General features: G+C 58.9%; 1 protein-coding gene across 2 annotated transcripts; it reads right to left on the reverse strand.

The window, feature by feature from the left end:
* Nucleotides 1-861: 861 nt before the first annotated feature.
* On the reverse strand, nt 862-14,364 carry YJU2 (YJU2 splicing factor homolog). 2 transcript variants are annotated; one of them, XR_013358348.1, is made up of 9 exons: nt 14,231-14,364; nt 12,501-12,601; nt 10,770-10,914; nt 8,835-8,969; nt 6,642-6,823; nt 5,819-5,942; nt 3,194-3,341; nt 1,681-3,018; nt 862-1,246 (listed from the first exon to the last, which is right to left on the reverse strand). XR_013358348.1 is itself a non-coding variant. In XM_077860459.1 (9 exons), exons 1-8 carry the CDS (start codon nt 14,252-14,254, stop codon nt 2,906-2,908), a joined length of 972 nt encoding a protein of 323 aa, XP_077716585.1. In that variant the 5' UTR covers nt 14,255-14,364; the 3' UTR covers nt 1,393-1,801; nt 2,893-2,905. The 2 variants fall into 2 exon arrangements, 1 of the variants encoding a protein (XP_077716585.1); XM_077860459.1 differs by lacking the exon at nt 862-1,246 and having other exon boundaries at nt 1,393-1,801; nt 2,893-3,018.
* Nucleotides 14,365-16,307: the final 1,943 nt, after the last annotated feature.

Here is a 16,307-nt window from a genome sequence, read left to right on the forward strand (position 1 = left end):
GGGACATGGCAAAGTTGATGGGATGCCACTTCCCACAGACTCCTGTGGTGCTGGCTTTACGAAGCCAGCTGTTAGAGGGCCATGTGGGCCGGCAACCGAGGGCGGCCGCTGATAAGAGCCCGTGAGGAACTGCCAACAGCCACCTGAGCGAGCTTGGAAGTGCATCTGGCCCCAGACGGACGGGCCTTCAGGTGAGACCACGGCCTTGGCCCGCATCTCAAGGGCAGCTGCGAGACTCCAAAGCAGAGAATCCGGTAAAACCACATCCAGACTCCTGTGTTTGCAGCTGAAACTTTTGAGAGATCTCGTGACCTAGCAGTAGCCAATACTGGGAGCGGTGGGCAATAAAAACACCCTGTGGCAGGGCCCCCCAGAACCACCTCCTCTTGCTGTTTTCAGAGTTCTCACCGCCTCCAGTGTACATTTGTATCTTACTATAGATATGTTCACTATCTTACTCCCCATCTTCCAAATAACATCACTATTGAGTGAGGATTCTTTTTGTTTTTTCTTTTTTTTTTTTAAAATTTTTTTTTTTTTAAATTTATTTTATGATAGTCACAGAGAGAGAGAGAGAGAGAGAGAGAGAGGCAGAGACACAGGCAGAGGGAGAAGCAGGCTCCATGCACCGGGAGCCCGACGTGGGATTCGATCCCGGGTCTCCAGGATCGCGCCCTGGGCCAAAGGCAGGCGCCAAACCGCTGCGCCACCCAGGGATCCCTCTTTTTGTTTTTTCTTTAGGGTTATTATCATCATAGGTTTTCCTTCAGTGTTCTAGTCCCAGTGCCTAAAACAAATCTGGGCATAATGTAGGTGCCCCCCCCCCCAAAAAAAGTATAATAAATAAAATTAAAACGTATATATTTTATATATGTAATTTATATAAATACATTTACATATAAACTTAATTATATTATAAACTTTATGTATAAATTATATGCATATTATAATATCTATTTTATATATAAATTATACATATATGTATGTTTTGAGTGAGCAACTTGATTTGGGAAACTCAAACGAGTGAATCTGCACAACCAGCTTAGCACAGGTTTGGCAAGTGGGGAGTACTTCACAGACGTTAACTATTACTCACTAAACGGATCCTATGTACCTCATTCCCTGTGCCACACTGCAAGGGCAGGTGGTCTCTGTCCTCAGGGTGACCCCAGGCAGCAGAGTCGCAGGTGCGGTGTGAGCCTGGAAATCGAGGTGTGGACGGGTGTTGGCCACCTTCCCCTGGAGGCTGTGGGGAACAAGCAGGAAGTGTAGAGCTGGGCGACCCAGACAGAGGCTGACGAAGTCCCACTGTCAGGGAGCGACTCGTAAACCTGTTGGCTCTGCCACCATAGAGCAAAGCGTCTGGACCTTATATGGATACAAATGGGCATGTGGCTGTGCCAATAAAACTTTATTCACAAAAATAGGCTGTGGGCCAGGTTCGCTACTCCATGTTTTAGAGTCGATGATCTTAATAATAGTAACAGATGGCACCTGCACACAGCGACGAGGGTGGGCCACACAGGACAGGAGCTCAGGGAAGGGTCTGCAAGAATGAGTGAACCAGGGAGGCCCTGAGTCTCCTACTAATCTCTTGCACAAGTGCTTCGGTCGGTTGCTCTAGTCCAGCCGCCAGGATGAACACACACGTCCGGGGCACCGTGCGACACTGACACTGACCTTGGGGAGGCAGGCAGGGGCACGCTGGGAATGCCCACAGCTGGCTCTCTGGCGCGGGGCACCCATCTGTAAGTGCATGGACTCCTGTGATGTAAATCCTCCTGCCGCGGCCAACTGGAAGCTGTGAACAGGATGCGGCTGAGGGCAGGACTGGGGAGCGGGGTGCCCCGTGCATCAGCTCTGGCCAGTGGCCAGGGAGCTGGCTTCAGCCCAGCACCATTGGCGCTTGAAACTGGGGCCCCCACGGCCTGTCTTCACAGCCGGGAGCTGTGAGGGGAGGACCTGGGGCCTGGCTGGATCCTGGTTCGCTTCTTCAAGTCACACTGAAGCACGAAATCACTGTAGGAAAGTGGATCCTGAAAGTGGGGGGCTTTCTTGCTCACACACGGCGGGAGACACACAAAGCCTTGGTACCAAAAGCCAAAAGAGTGCGTGTCGCATGTGTGCATAGGTGCGTGCTGCATGCATGTGAAAGAGAGAGAGAGAGAGAGAGAGAGAGAGAGGAGGGCGAGGCCAGTGAGCCCGGGAGGGACGGGAGAGCAGAGCCGGGGGTCAGGTGGCGAGGGGGCCTGGCGGGAGCACACCGCCTTCAACTAGGAAGCTGTGAAGGGGGAGAGAGTTGTACCAGAGCTGAAACGTGGCAACCTTGAAAGACCCTGAGCGTCGGACTCGATTCACTGGTCATGTGACCATCCTGGAGCGCTATGGCCACATAACAAATTCTCCCCAAACTTGCACTAATCAGCACCTTCCCAATCTCGTGGCTTCCAGGAGCGAGGAGGCCGCATCGTGCGCCTCTGTGGCCTCTCCTCAGCAGCTGGCAGAGAAGGTGCCCCAGCTGGACAGCGAGTTCCTTCTGTCGTGGCCGCAGGGGACGAGCTAATGGGGGTGGCTGGGCTCCCTGCCTGCCCTCAACACGGCCACCCAAGAGAGTACAGCAGGGGAACTGCCGGGAGCTGAGGGCCATTCCAGGGATGCCACAGCCCCAAACGGAGGGCCAGGAGGACGGCAGTGTGCGCTGGGGACCCCAAGGTCCTAGGGGTCAGTGGTGGGGGGACAGGGAGAAACAGTCCCTCGGCCGAAGCCCTCGCTGGTCTGGCCAGCCTCAGAGGACTTTTGGGTCTGTCCACCATGCATGGCTCAGGTGTCAGCCGAGACCTCCTGCTCTGACCACCAGCTGAAGCTGGATGGGACCTTGATCTGGGGACGTGCCTGGGTTGGGGTCTCAGTTGCTGCCACTGCTGTCCTCGCTGTCGGAATAGGCTCCCAGCTGGCTCAGGGAGGAGGCACCAGGCGTCCAGGCTGCAGAGTCAGCTGCCTTCCCGCTCCTCGCTGGGCCTGGGGGAGAGGGAGAGCTAGCCTAGGGGGCCTCCACCCTGCACCCTGGGGGCAACCCTCTCCCCTACATGCAGTGGGTTCCCAAGCTCCCCAATTGCACTGGGGGTGGTGTGTGCTGCCACCTGGTGGCTGCCCAAAGAACCGCACAGCGGTCCCAGCACCCTGGGACACCTACCCTGGGGGGTGGGGGACACCTGGCCCTGCTGGGTGCTGCGACCCAGGTCTGCTTTCTTCACCACAACGAGGCCTGACAGCTGCGGCCTGCTGCCAAGGGTGCCGACGCTCCGTTCCCAGCTCTCCGCCTTCTTCTTGGCTTTTGGTGCCTGGGGGCGAGGGGGGACAAGAGCGGGTAAGCTGGCCCAGATCCCACCTTCTTTGGGCTCCCTGCACCTATGCTTCCTAAATCACATCACATCTTCTCCCCTCTGGGCCTCTACCCATGCCCTTCCCTCCACCTGCAATGCCCCCCTTTCTTCTAATGTGTTCTGTGAACTCCTACACATCCCTCAATACCCATCCCAAGTATCAGCTCCTCTGGGAAACCTTTCTTCCCAGTTGAAGCCCAAGCGAGGGCTGCGTGTCCACACCCCCAGTGCCCTCCACTGCCTCATTAAGTGGGCTCCTTGTCTCTGCTGTGGGTTCCTGTCTTGTTCACGACGGGGTACACTGTACCACAAACAAGTCTTGGCACGAAGATGCTCTACCAAAGTGTCTGATAGGAGGGAAGATGCAGGTGCCCACCTTGGGGACTTGTGATGGGAAGGCAGAGAGGGGCTCAGCCCCACCTCCAGCTCTTCAACTCCTTGGGAAGGGGCCCCTTTCATCAGTTTTGTGTTGAAACACAGGAACTGGAATCCCCTGGACTCAGAAGGTCCTGCCTGAGTGAGGGGCTGGAGCTGCAGGGGGCATGGTGGGCAGGGTGCTGCCTTCTGGGGGCCACCATCTGAGGGAGGACGGAGGACGGAGGAGGGAGTAGATCAACAGGACAACATCTGTCCGGACAAACGGTGTGACAGCATGAGGGAACAGCAGCCAGTCGGGGGTCAGGACAGGTCCCTCAAAGAGCGGACTGTGGGCTGACCTCAGAGTGAGGAGCGAACGAGTGGAGACGCAGAGACGGAGGCAGGGCCGGAGGGGGCACTGGGCTGGGCACACCAAGGGGTCTGGTGGAGCCAGAGCAGTAGGTGCGCAGGAGGGGGACCTGGCTGCATCTGTGCTGGCCGGGCCCGCGAGGGGGAGCGGTCCAGCGGGGTGCGCAGAGAGACCAGCAGTCCCAGCCGCAGCCACTGGGAACCCCACGAACCCACTGGCCGTCCCCATGGCGGCCCAGCGCTCGCACGCAGGAGCCCGGTCCCCAGACCTGTCACGGAGCCGCACGGACGGATGGGCTCCCTCAAACCTCACGGGGAGGGGCCGGCAAGTCTCGATGGTGCCGCACCGTGCACGACAAGACACAAAGTCTGTCATCAAGCGAGGTGTCAGCGAGACACCTGGAGCAGACGCCTGGCTGGGGGTGGGGACGTCGGAGAAGCCCAGACTGCTTTCAAGAGGCTCCAATCTCTTCCACATCAAAGAGAAAAAGAGGAAATTTTAGGCAATTCTCGGGGCAGTTTATGCAAGAAAGTGTGAAAATGGTCCCCAGGAGACAGATCCTCAAAGAAAATGTCCTGGTTCGGCGTCTGGGAGTAACGGATGGGAGTGCGGGAGCCCCAGGGCCATCCTCTCTGCTGACAGTCACCGGATCCTCACGGGAACATGGCTGCGCCCCAGGAAGACTACATTTCCCACACTCCTTTGCAGCAGGATGTGCTCAGGTGGCTCGGCTCCGACCAATGGGCTGTGAGCCCCGGGATGTGCGCTCAGAGGGTACAGGGGCCGTGACCTGTGTCCTCCCCTGCACACCCTGGGCCCCTGGCTGGGAGGGGACAGTGGAGGCCCGGCAGCAGGGGGGCGGCAGGCGGCAGGAGGAAGCTGCCTGGGCCCGATGCCGATCCGGGTGGCTGTGTGTGATTGTCATTCGACCCAAAAGTCACCTCCGTGCTGTTGCAACCGCTGTGACTTTGGGTCTTACCCAGCGGCTGGGCTTGCATCCAGCGAGCACAGACCACGAATGCGACTGAGTTACAAAATAAAATGTGTCTGGGGTGACGACCACTCCTCACGTTCCACTTCAGCCCTCATCTTAAATGAACACACCAGCGCAGCCTTGACCCCGGTGGATGAGACAGCTGGCTGGAAAATGCTGGCAGCCAAATCCTCCTCTTCCCTCCCTTCTGCCAACCCGGGCCAGGCCAGCAAGAGGCCGCAGCCCCCAGGCTCCCTGTGGCTCCGTGTGGCCAACGGACTCTGAGCTGCGGGGCCCTGGTGGGCTCCCCTCTCACCCCCACCCTGGCCGGACACCAAGCAGGCCGTGGAGGCTATGACCCCAGAACCGGAACTGATGCTCTGGGGAGGAGGTGCAGGAGCTGGAAAGAGCTGGGTCCTGGAGCGCTGGGGCAGAGCTGCCTGGAAGTCCTGCCTGTTGCCCCAGCACTGTTATGGGGACGGAGAAATAAACATTTACGTTCCTAAATCTCCAAGTCTGGGGGTCTGCTTGTCTCAGCAGCTGAGCAGGGGCTGGGAAACTGCAGCCCTGGAGGCCGGCCGCTGCCTGTGTAGACGGGGTCCTCCTGCCACGTGGCCGGCCCACGCACTCACAGATGATCGACGGCTGCCCGTGCCGTGGTGGCAGAGCGAGGAGGCCTTAGGACACCCTGTCCGGCCCTGACCCACTGTCTCTGCTTAACCCGAGAGCACTCACCTCATCCAGGATGGCGGTGGGCTTGGGCCGGAGGGCCAGCCGCGGCGGGGCGGAAGCAGGCGCGTCCTCTTCCGAATCCGAGTCCTCCAGCAGCCTGCGTTTGCGGGCTTCTTCCACCAAGGCCCTGTGGGATGGCACGCGTGCCTGTGATTCCCTGCCAGGCTCGCTGCCCCTCCTGACAGCAGGGAGCGGGCCAGGGAGGGCCGTGCCAACTCCTTGAAATGCTCTCTGTCCACAGAGGGCAGCAAGTGGTTACCAGCCCACCTCAACTAGAACCGTGGTTGGTGATTATTGTGGCCACACCTGGAGCTCCCCAAACCACAGTCCCTTCGACCACCTCAAAGCAGCACCTGGTGCTCAGAAGGTGCTGGATAAATGCACACTGCTTGCACCACGATGCATAGATTACTGCCCTGCCCACCTGATGGCGCTGCCTGGGCACCCACTACGCGTCTGACCCGGCTCCAGGCCCTGGGAACGCAGAAGCCAAACCCAGCCTCCCATTCAGATTCTAGAGACAGGGAAGTGACGAACCAGACAGAAGGTTCCAGGGTGGTCGGTGCCGTGCAGCAAGTGTGCACACAGTGGGCCTGACGGTACCCCCACAAATGCTCAAACCCGGGGGTGATGCTGGTGACGCTGACAGATGCCGCGGGAGAGAAAGCGAGGTGGGGGGGTACAGGAAAGGCCTCCTTCAGAAGTGACACTTGTGGGAGTCACAGAAGATCAGGAAGGAGGGCTGTTCCAGGTGGAGGCCTGAGCCCAGGCCGTGAGGTGGCTTGAGCACCTGGGACTCCCGCCTGGCCCCGCCTGGCCCACTCACGCAGTCTCCCGCTCATCCTCTTCCTGCTCCTGCTTCTGCCGCTCCTCCTCGGACAGCCGGTGCTGCCGCAGCATGGCCTCGAAGTCCACGTGGGCCTGCCGCTGGTTCAGATCCTTGAGCTCCTGCAGGTTCTCCAGAACCTCCATCTCCAGCTTGGAGTCCTTGGTTCGGTTCTCCAGCACCTGGCGGGGATGACACAGGCTGAGCGAGCGGGGACGCCAGCCCTCCATGCAGCTGGTGGGGCCGCGGGGGGCAGCGCCCACAAACGGGGGGAGCCCCCACCCCTACCTCTGCCTGCTCCCACTGCTGCACTCATTTCACAGCTCAGAGCACTGAGGCTGGGGGGGAGGGGAGTGGTCTCCTGAGGCCACGGGGCTGGACGTCCAGCCTAGCTCCACCATGAAATAAAAACAAAAACAAAGACAAGGGGCCTGGCTGGCTCAGTTATTGGAGTGAGCGACTCACGACCCTTTTGCCCCTGGGTTGTGAGTTCAAGCCTCACGTCGGGTGCGGAGCTTACTTAGAGATACCAGCAATAAAGATTTAAAAAGACAATCTCAGTAACTGTTACGTGCCAGACTCCAGGCTGAGATGTGGCCAAATGTTTCACCTTCGCAAGAATGCAGAGGTGGAGCCAGCCCAGGTCTCTGAGAAGCCCGTGTGGGCTGCTTCTGGGCCACATGACCCTGTGACCCTCTGCGAAGTGGCAGTCGGAGGATTTAAATATACGCCCCCCAATTCTTTGATGCTCCTGCCCTGAAACAGCAAAGCCTAATTCCCCCTCCAGTAGGTGCAGACTGGTCCGGGTGACCCGCTCCTAGTAAACAGGGTCTGATGGGATGACAGCGTGTCACTCTGAGTGGGTCGTAAAAGGCTTCCTCCCGGCTCTTCTGGATCACAGGCTCTGGGGAGGCCAGCGCTGTGTCATGCGGGGTGGAGAGGCCCCCGTGGCATGGATGTGGCCAGGCGAGCCTTCAGAGGACGCAGCCCGGCCTGCAGCTTGACTGCGGCCTCAGGAGAGACCCCGGGCCCGAACCACCAGCTCAGCTCCCTGGACCTCCCGACTCCCAGAAGCTAGACGATCACACGTGTTTATTAAGTTGGAGAGTTTGGGGGTAACTCATTAGGCTGGAAGCTCCTGTGACCAGTGCAGGCAGACTGGGACTGACAAGACCGCAAGGGGGCTCCGGCCACACGGCCACCTCTGCGGAGCCTCCTGCCTCCCCGTCGCTCCACACAACACAGCAACCCTGCGTCAGGTCCCAACTGGCGGCTCAGCAAACAACAGGCAGAGGCGTGGAGGGCCCAGCGATGGGTGGGCGTTGTTGGGGGTGGGGGGAGACTGGAAGGAACACAGACATCAGTGTGTTTGCCGAGAAAGACAAAACTGGCCAGTGGCAGGTGACTGGTTTGAAGACAACCAGTAATGGTATCGGCTCTCGGGGATCGCGTCCCAAGAGTTTCACGTGTACAAACTCACTTCATCCCCCTACCACCTCAGAGGGCACCCATCGACCCCACACGAGGATGCTGGGGCACAGAGAGGCCAAGTACCCGGCCCAAGGTCACACAGCCAGGGAACATTCAAGCGAAGGTCTCCTTCCACGCCTCCAGTCCTCACACCCCCGGTCACAGGCGTCTTCTCTGCAAAAGGCGGCAGCGGGCTGCAGGCAGCACCTTGTGTTCTCAAGTCCGACCTTCGGCCGCCCTGTTAGTGTCCTCTGGCCACCTGGCAATCTGCTGTGGGGATCTCACTGTCCCTGGCTGCTGTGGGTCAGGGTCCGGCAGGGCTTCCGCAGGCTCAAATCAGGGGCCGGCCGTCTCACCCGAGGCCCAGGCTCCGCTTCCGAGCTTGCTTGGGGCTGCTGGCACAATCCCGTTCCTTGTGGTTTGGGGGCTGAGGTCCCCCGCTTTCCTGCTGGCTGCTGACAGGGACCGCCCACTGCTCCCAGCCACGCGGCCCCCGCTCCAGGCTTGCTCCTTCCTGTCGCTAATGTCTTCTAGACCCAGATGAAGGGGCTCGGGTGACAGGTGTGGCCCAACCTAACAGCTTCATGGAAGCAGTGAGAGCCTCGCATGTGCACCCCGAGGACTTCGTGGGCTGTGTGACCAGCAAGCAGGGCTCTCAGGGACCACTTAGAGTCCTGCTGACCACACCCCCCACCTCCTCACCCCCCACAGTGCCTGGCTCACCTTCATGGGGTTGTTGAGCTCCTCGTCCTCCCGCTCCTTCTGCACCCTCTTCTCCTCCTCCTCCAGGAGCTTCTCCGCCTGGAAGTTCCGAGTCGCTCCGTGCTCCATGGTGTAGTCTGTGTTCTCGGGGTCTGTCTGGGAGGGAGAAGGGCACACATCAGTCCTGTGTCCTGGGCAGCGCTCCTGCCAGCTGGCAGCATGCCTTCTCTCCGTGCTTCCCTCCCACTAACGCCTTTTCTCTACTTCTTTGTCTTTTTTTTTCTTTTTAAAAAAAATTTTTTTTAAAAGATTTTATTTATTCATTTGACAGAGAGAGAGGGAAAAAGAGCATGCGCACGCACATGAATGGGAGGAGGGGCAGAGGGAGAGGGAGAAGCAGACTCTCCACCGAGCAGGGATCCTGATGTGGGACTTGATCCCAGGACCCTGAGATCATAACCTGAGCCAAAGGCAGAGACTCAGCCACTGAGCCACCCAGGCACCCCATTTATTTATTTGATAGAAAGAGCGAGCACATGTGTGTGGGAGAGGGAGAGGGAGAGAGATCTCAAGTAGACTCCTCACTGAGTGTAGAGCCTGACATGGAGCCCAACACGGGGCTGGACCACACAGCCCTGAGATCACGACCTGAGCCACAGGCAGAAGCTTCACGGACTGAGCCACCCAGGAGCCCCTGATCCTTCTAGTCTTTAAAAAATTCTTATGTATTCATAAATATCTAAATACACACGGATCATTACAACTCAGGTAAAAAAAATCATTTTCTGGAAATGACCCAGATGGGTGACTGCAGACAAGTGGCTGCGCACACTGGTGTATTCACGCATCGGAGTATGATTCGGTGTGAAGTGGCACAGGCGCCACCATGCACCACGGCGTGGAAGAACCTGGAACCACACAGGACACACACGAGGACACAGAGCACTCGGCTCCACTCACGAGAAATGTCCGCAACGGGCATGCACACAGACAGAGGGCAGATGGTGGCACCTAGTGCTGGGGTCGGGGTGGGCATGACGGGGGACCGACTGCTAACGATTCCAGGGCTCAGTTTGGGGGTGACGGAAGTGTGCTGGAATCAGGTTCAGCGGACAGTTTAGACCGACGTGAATACATGAGACACTGAACCAGACGCTGTAAAAGGTGAACTGCCTGGTATGTGAGTCACATCTCGCTAAAGCTGTTGTTTAAAAAGTACTCGAGGGGGGATCCCTGGGTGGCGCAGTGGTTTGGCGCCTGCCTTTGGCCCAGGGCGCGATCCTGGAGACCCGGGATCGAATCCCACGTCGGGCTCCCGGTGCATGGAGCCTGCTTCTCCCTCTGCCTGTGTCTCTGCCTCTCTCTCTCTCTCTCTGTGTGTGGCTATCATAAATAAATAAAAATTAAAAAAAAAAAAAAAAAAAAAAAAAAAAGTACTCGAGGGGCACCTGGGTGGCTCAGTGGGTGAGCGTCTGCCTTTGGCTCAGGATGTGACCCCAGGGTCCTGGGATCGAGTTCCGCATCGGGCTCCCTGCATGGAGCCTGCTTCTCCCTCTGCCTATGTCTCTGCCTCTCTCTCTCCCACGAATAAACAAAATCTTAAAAAAAAAAAAAAAGTCCTCAAAATATAAAATTCTTTCAATGTACTTTTTTTAACCCCAAGGAAAAAGCATTTGGTGAAAAGACACTCCAACTGAATGCAGGGTCCTTGGCCGTTCCTCAAATACTGTCCACACCGCTGAGGTGCTACTGGCTGTGAGCCCCACACCGCGTGGTGCTTGTTTCCTCTGTTCCTGTGCAACCCGGCTGCTCCTAGGTTTCTGTCTTTTTAAATAATGCTGTTGGGAACGACCCCCAAACCCCTGTCTGTCTGTTGGGACAGAGTGGAACAGGAGCTCCCAGGTAGGGGGCGGGGAGCCCTTGGGGGCGAAGGACCCCCCCAACACTAGCGTCTACCTTGAAGGTGATCTCGGCTAGGCATCGTGTGCACTTGATGTAGAAGCGGAAGATGGGCAGGCCCAGGTAGGCCTCGTTCTGCACCGTCTCCTTGCGCGCGTTGAACTTCTTGCCCTTGTAGATGTACTCTCCGCACGTCTTACACCTGCGAGGGCAGGACAGACGGACTCAAGCCATCCCGGCACCCTGGTTCCTACTGGTAGGATGCTTTGACATTCTGGCAGATGGCCGCTGGCATGCCTCCAGGGATGGGGAACTCCCTCCCTGGTGACGCAGCCTGCCTCAGATGCCCCCTGCCTGGCATGCTCTTCTTACCAGCTGTTGGAGTCTTGGCCCCCAGGGTCACCTTCTGGGGAAGCACCCAGACGACCCTGAGCTGCCGAGCCTTGCCTGCTACACACTCGCAGCAGCCTGGATGGCGCTCCTGGGCATCCTAGCCTCCACAAGGGAAGGTTCCACCATGAGGGAAGCCACATGGAGCAAGGCAGAATTCTTGGCCCCTGGCCTCCCTCAGGCCCTGTGCCGGCCCCACCCGCCGGCATCCTGACGGTTCCTGCAAATCCTCCCAGCCCAGTCCCACTTCCGGGCCTCTCTGCCCTTGCAGGTCACAAACCCCACAGCACCTGTCACCTCTTGAACCTCAGCTCTGCCAGCATTTCTTCTGTCGCCTCCCTGACGACCCTGGCAGGGCAACCTCCCTTCTCGCCACCTCCCTTTCTGTCACTCCCTCGTGCGGATGCACACACCCCACGTACACCTGGCGTGAATGTGACCAAGCACACGGTCCTATCTCTACTCCCTGTCAGACTGTGGGCTCCGCAGGGCAGGGGCTCTGCTTTTCTTGCTCCCCAGAGCACCCCACCCCCGCGCCCCCAGGCCCTGGCACACAGCAGGTGCCCACAATGATTGCTGAATTTTAAACATGAGCAAATGCAAGAGATAAACAGACCAACAATGATTTGCAAACACACACTGAGTTTCACGGAACAATGTGTCTTTGATGATTGGGTGTATCTGACTTCAATATGCTTAAATGTGAAAAAGTGTGAGGCTCAGAATCAGTAAGACATGATACAAAGGGCAAGATCTGGGGACAGTGACAGAGAAAGAATCATAGAAGCGGTCAGACGGGGGGTCACAAGGGCCTGAGGGGTGTGTTTCTTTTTTAAGATTTCATTTAAAATTTAAAATATATATATTATTTTTAAAGCTTACTTATTTTTTTTCTATTAACCTTCACACCTCACGACTCTAAGATCAAGAGAGTCTACCAACTGAGCCTGCCAGGTGCCCCTAAAAGGGGGAGATTTAAGCCAAGACTGGAGGAGTGAAAAGAAAGAATCATGTGAGAACAGAAGGAAAAGTGTATATTCCAGGCAGAAGGAACAGCCTGTGCAAAGGTCCTGGGGTATGAAGCAGTGTGGCTGCTGGAGGTGGTGAATTAGTACACAGGGCTCCATCTCTTCACTCACACTTACTACCAATGATCCAGATCTCGAGGCTGACTCTGGCTGGGAGCTCTAACGGGCAGGGGGGTTAATCCTGATCTGTGAGTAAAGTGAGGGTTGGCATGCTCATGTGCTCCCTGGATCGATGTCTGAGACAGCACTGGTGATTTGGTCTGAGCGCCAGGGATAAGCCACCCTCTGTGGATGTCAGACACCAGGTCTGTCTGCCATGACTGACGGGACAGAGTGGGGGACACACGGGGAGTCACGTGGGGTCACTCACCTCATGTTGAAGGGAGCCATCAACCGTACCACATACTGCCGATCTTTGGGGAGCTTGAGCTTGGGGATCTTCGATGGGTCAAAGTCAGGTGGGTAGTATTTCTGTGGGGAGTGAAGGTGTCAGGGGGGCTGTTTCAGGCACAGGAGCAGGACAGGGGCAGAGGGAAGAGCTCCAGGGAGCTATCCCCAGGTCCCGAGGGCCACCCTGGGGTTTGATGATTCAGTGGGAGGATTCCTAGGGCTCAGCACACACCCGTACTTATGGCTACCTCTTCCTATAGCAAAAGGACTCAGAGACACATCAGCAGCTGGAAAAGGTGGTAGGAAGGAGTCTGGGGAGACCAGGCACCCACTTCCAGAGTCTTCTCCCAGGGGAACTGCACAGGACATGCTTAATTACCCCAGTGAGCAACTGAGGCAACACGTGAGAAGGTGTCTGCCAAGGAAGCTCCCAGGGAGCCCAGGGCTTTCACTGAGGGGTGGTCACGCAGGCCCCTCGGCCTCGCAGCTTCCAGTACGCTGGGCTCCCAGAGGAGGGCGGGTGCTCAGCATGACCCACACTCTGCGTACAGAAAGCGTAAGCACGGGAACCACCCTGATATCCCAGTTCCTGGACGCCAGCCCAGGTCCAACCTCCAGACCAGCCTTTCTGAGGACGGCAGCCCCGGGCCTGCGGGATTAGCTCCTCCTGCACCCGAGCCCGAGGTGGGAGATGTGATGCACGCGCGGGGCAGGTTTGGATCATCAGAGAATAAAGCAATTCTGTGTTCTGGGCACTTTACAGCTCGTGCCTCACAGAATCCTTGCACGGCCTCTGCGAGGCACAGCAGATGTACCCATGTCACAGCGGAGGACACTGAGTCCCGGGGTCGGGGGGGACCCCGGGGGAAGCAGCGTGGTGCAAGGGTGATCAGGGGCACCGGTTACAGAGCCGGGGGCCTGGATTCGAGTCCCCCATCCCCCTGGACCCCGCTGTCTTCATCTGAATGGAGGGAACCCCTCGGCCTGCACAAGTGGATGAGCAGGGCGCTAGCGCAGCATCCACAGTAAATGCGGGGACAGAGGGTCTGGCGGGGTCCTCCGACGGAAGGACCCTCGTGCACACGGGGTCCAGCACCTGCCCTGGCCTGTGATCCCTAACGTAAGTGTGAACGATGAGAGCCCGCCCGCGGAAACCGGGGCTTGCACACTCCCAGGCCGGGGAGCTCACTCTCGGGCACGGAGCACGCACCCCTCCCAGGGCTGCGGACAGAGGCTCGGAAGTCAGGGGCCGAATCCCGCCTTCTGAGCCCCCCCGCCACCGCACCAGGGTCTCGGTTTTCCATGAGCGCCCGGAGAAACCGAGGGTCCTGGGAGGGTCCCCCGGGAGGGAGGGAGCGCGACCCCCGGGACCCCGGCGGGGCGGGGCCTCACGGAGCCACGCCCCCGGGGAGGAGGCGCGAACGCCAATCCTTTTAAGGCGGATCCGCCCCCAAGAGACGTGATTGGCTAACTCCCCTCAGCACAGCCAATCAGGGGAACTGGTTGGGCAAACATCCTAAGCCCCGCCCCAAAGGCGGTGAGGGCCCACCCCTCACGGAAGGTGATTGGGAGATGTCTGAAAGCCCCGCCCCGCGGAAGACCGTTGGCGAAGAGAAAGAAGTCCCAATGGGAGAGCACAGAAAATCCACCTACGCCGGACTTCCGAGATGTCCTGCCCCGGGGAGAAAGCTCTGGCCACCACATACTTACGTTTAAGACTTTTCGTTCCGACATCTTTGCCTCCTACTTCTCTCACCAGCTCGAGAAGACTGCTTCGCCTCGGTGTTGGCCGAACTTCCCGGACCGTCCCTTGTATTTCCGCCAACGTCACTTCCTCCACTGTACTATTGGACGGAGCATTCGCAGCTGCCTTTTTCATTGGCTCCGGTTCCCGCCTGTCAAGGTCTGAATCCGGCTACCCTCCCTTCCCAGGTGCACCCTCGCTAGATGGCGACAAAGGTTCCGGGGCGTGGCGGGGGGGTGGGGGGGTCAGCTGATTTCAAGTTCAGGGGAGGCGCTGCGCCCCTAGAGGTGAGCAGCGGCTCACAAATTCGATCGTGACCCGCGGGGGCCGCGGCTCGCACGTGCCTTGGGGTTTCGTCCTTTATGGAGCGAACGCGGAGGTCGGCGTTGGGCGCTGACGCTCTGTGCGGGGCTGCAGAATGCCACACGCGTTCCCGTGCTAGGGAGCGCACCTGGGGACTGGGGTCAGCTCCCACGGCCACGCGTGTCCACAGAGGAGCGCCCCGGACGCCCTCCCCAGGTTTACCCGGAATCCCAGGCAGAGACTCAGACCCAGCACCCAGACGCACCTCCCCTGCACACGCTCATGCACATCAGCTCCCGCACCCACCTCCCCTGCACACACACACACACACACACAGGCACCAGCTCCCGCACCCACCTCCCCTGCACACACACACACACACACACACACAGGCACCAGCTCCTGCACCCACCTCCCCTGAACACACACACACACACAGGCACCAGCTCCTGCACCCACCTCCCCTGCACACACACACACAGGCACCAGCTCCTGCACCCACCTCCCCTGCACACACACACACACACAGGCACCAGCTCCTGCACCCACCTCCCCTGCACACACACACACAGGCACCAGCTCCTGCACCCACCTCCCCTGCACACACACACACACACAGGCACCAGCTCCTGCACCCACCTCCCCTGCACACACCCACACACACACACACACAGGCACCAGCTCCCGCACCCACCTCCTCCGCACACACACACACAGGCACCAGCTCCTGCACCCACCTCCTCTGCACACACACACACAGGCACCAGCTCCTGCACCCACCTCCCCTGTACACACACACACACACACACACACAGGCACCAGCTCCTGCACCCACCTCCCCTGAACACACACACACACACAGGCACCAGCTCCTGCACCCACCTCCCCTGCACACACACACACACACACACACAGGCACCAGCTCCTGCACCCACCTCCCCTGAACACACACACAGGCACCAGCTCCTGCACCCACCTCCCCTGCACACACACACACAGGCACCAGCTCCTGCACCCACCTCCCCTGCACACACACACACACACAGGCACCAGCTCCTGCACCCACCTCCCCTGCACACACACACACAGGCACCAGCTCCTGCACCCACCTCCCCTGCACACACACACACACACAGGCACCAGCTCCTGCACCCACCTCCCCTGCACACACCCACACACACACACACACAGGCACCAGCTCCCGCACCCACCTCCTCCGCACACACACACACAGGCACCAGCTCCTGCACCCACCTCCTCTGCACACACACACACAGGCACCAGCTCCTGCACCCACCTCCCCTGCACACACACACACACACACACACACAGGCACCAGCTCCCGCACCCACCTCCTCTGCACACACACACACAGGCACCAGCTCCTGCACCCACCTCCCCTGCACACACACACACACACACACACACAGGCACCAGCTCCTGCACCCACCTCCCCTGCACACACACACACACAGGCACCAGCTCCTGCACCCACCTCCCCTGAACACACACACACACACACACACACACACAGGCACCAGCTCCCGCACCCACCTCCTCTGCACACACACACACAGGCACCAGCTCCCGCACCCACCTCCCCTGCACACACACATACACAGGCACCAGCTCCTGCACCCACCTCCCCTGCACACACACACACACACACACACAGGCACCAGCTCCTGCACCCACCTCCCCTGCACACACACACACACACACACACAGGCACCAGCTCCC

Source organism: Canis aureus, chromosome 19 (genome assembly GCF_053574225.1).
Source record: "Canis aureus isolate CA01 chromosome 19, VMU_Caureus_v.1.0, whole genome shotgun sequence".
Classification (NCBI taxonomy): domain Eukaryota; kingdom Metazoa; phylum Chordata; class Mammalia; order Carnivora; family Canidae; genus Canis; species Canis aureus.

Bases quoted from the DNA above. Each gene is read 5' to 3' on its own strand.
- YJU2 (XM_077860459.1), bottom strand. From the start codon at position 14,254: ATGTCGGAACGAAAAGTCTTAAAC. The intron at 12,602-14,230 runs GTAAGTATGTGG...CACTCCCCACAG, and splicing joins CGGAACGAAAAGTCTTAAAC to AAATACTACCCACCTGACTT. The intron at 3,342-5,818 runs GTGAGTGCTCTC...CCTCGCCCCCAG, and splicing joins CCACCGCCATCCTGGATGAG to GCACCAAAAGCCAAGAAGAA.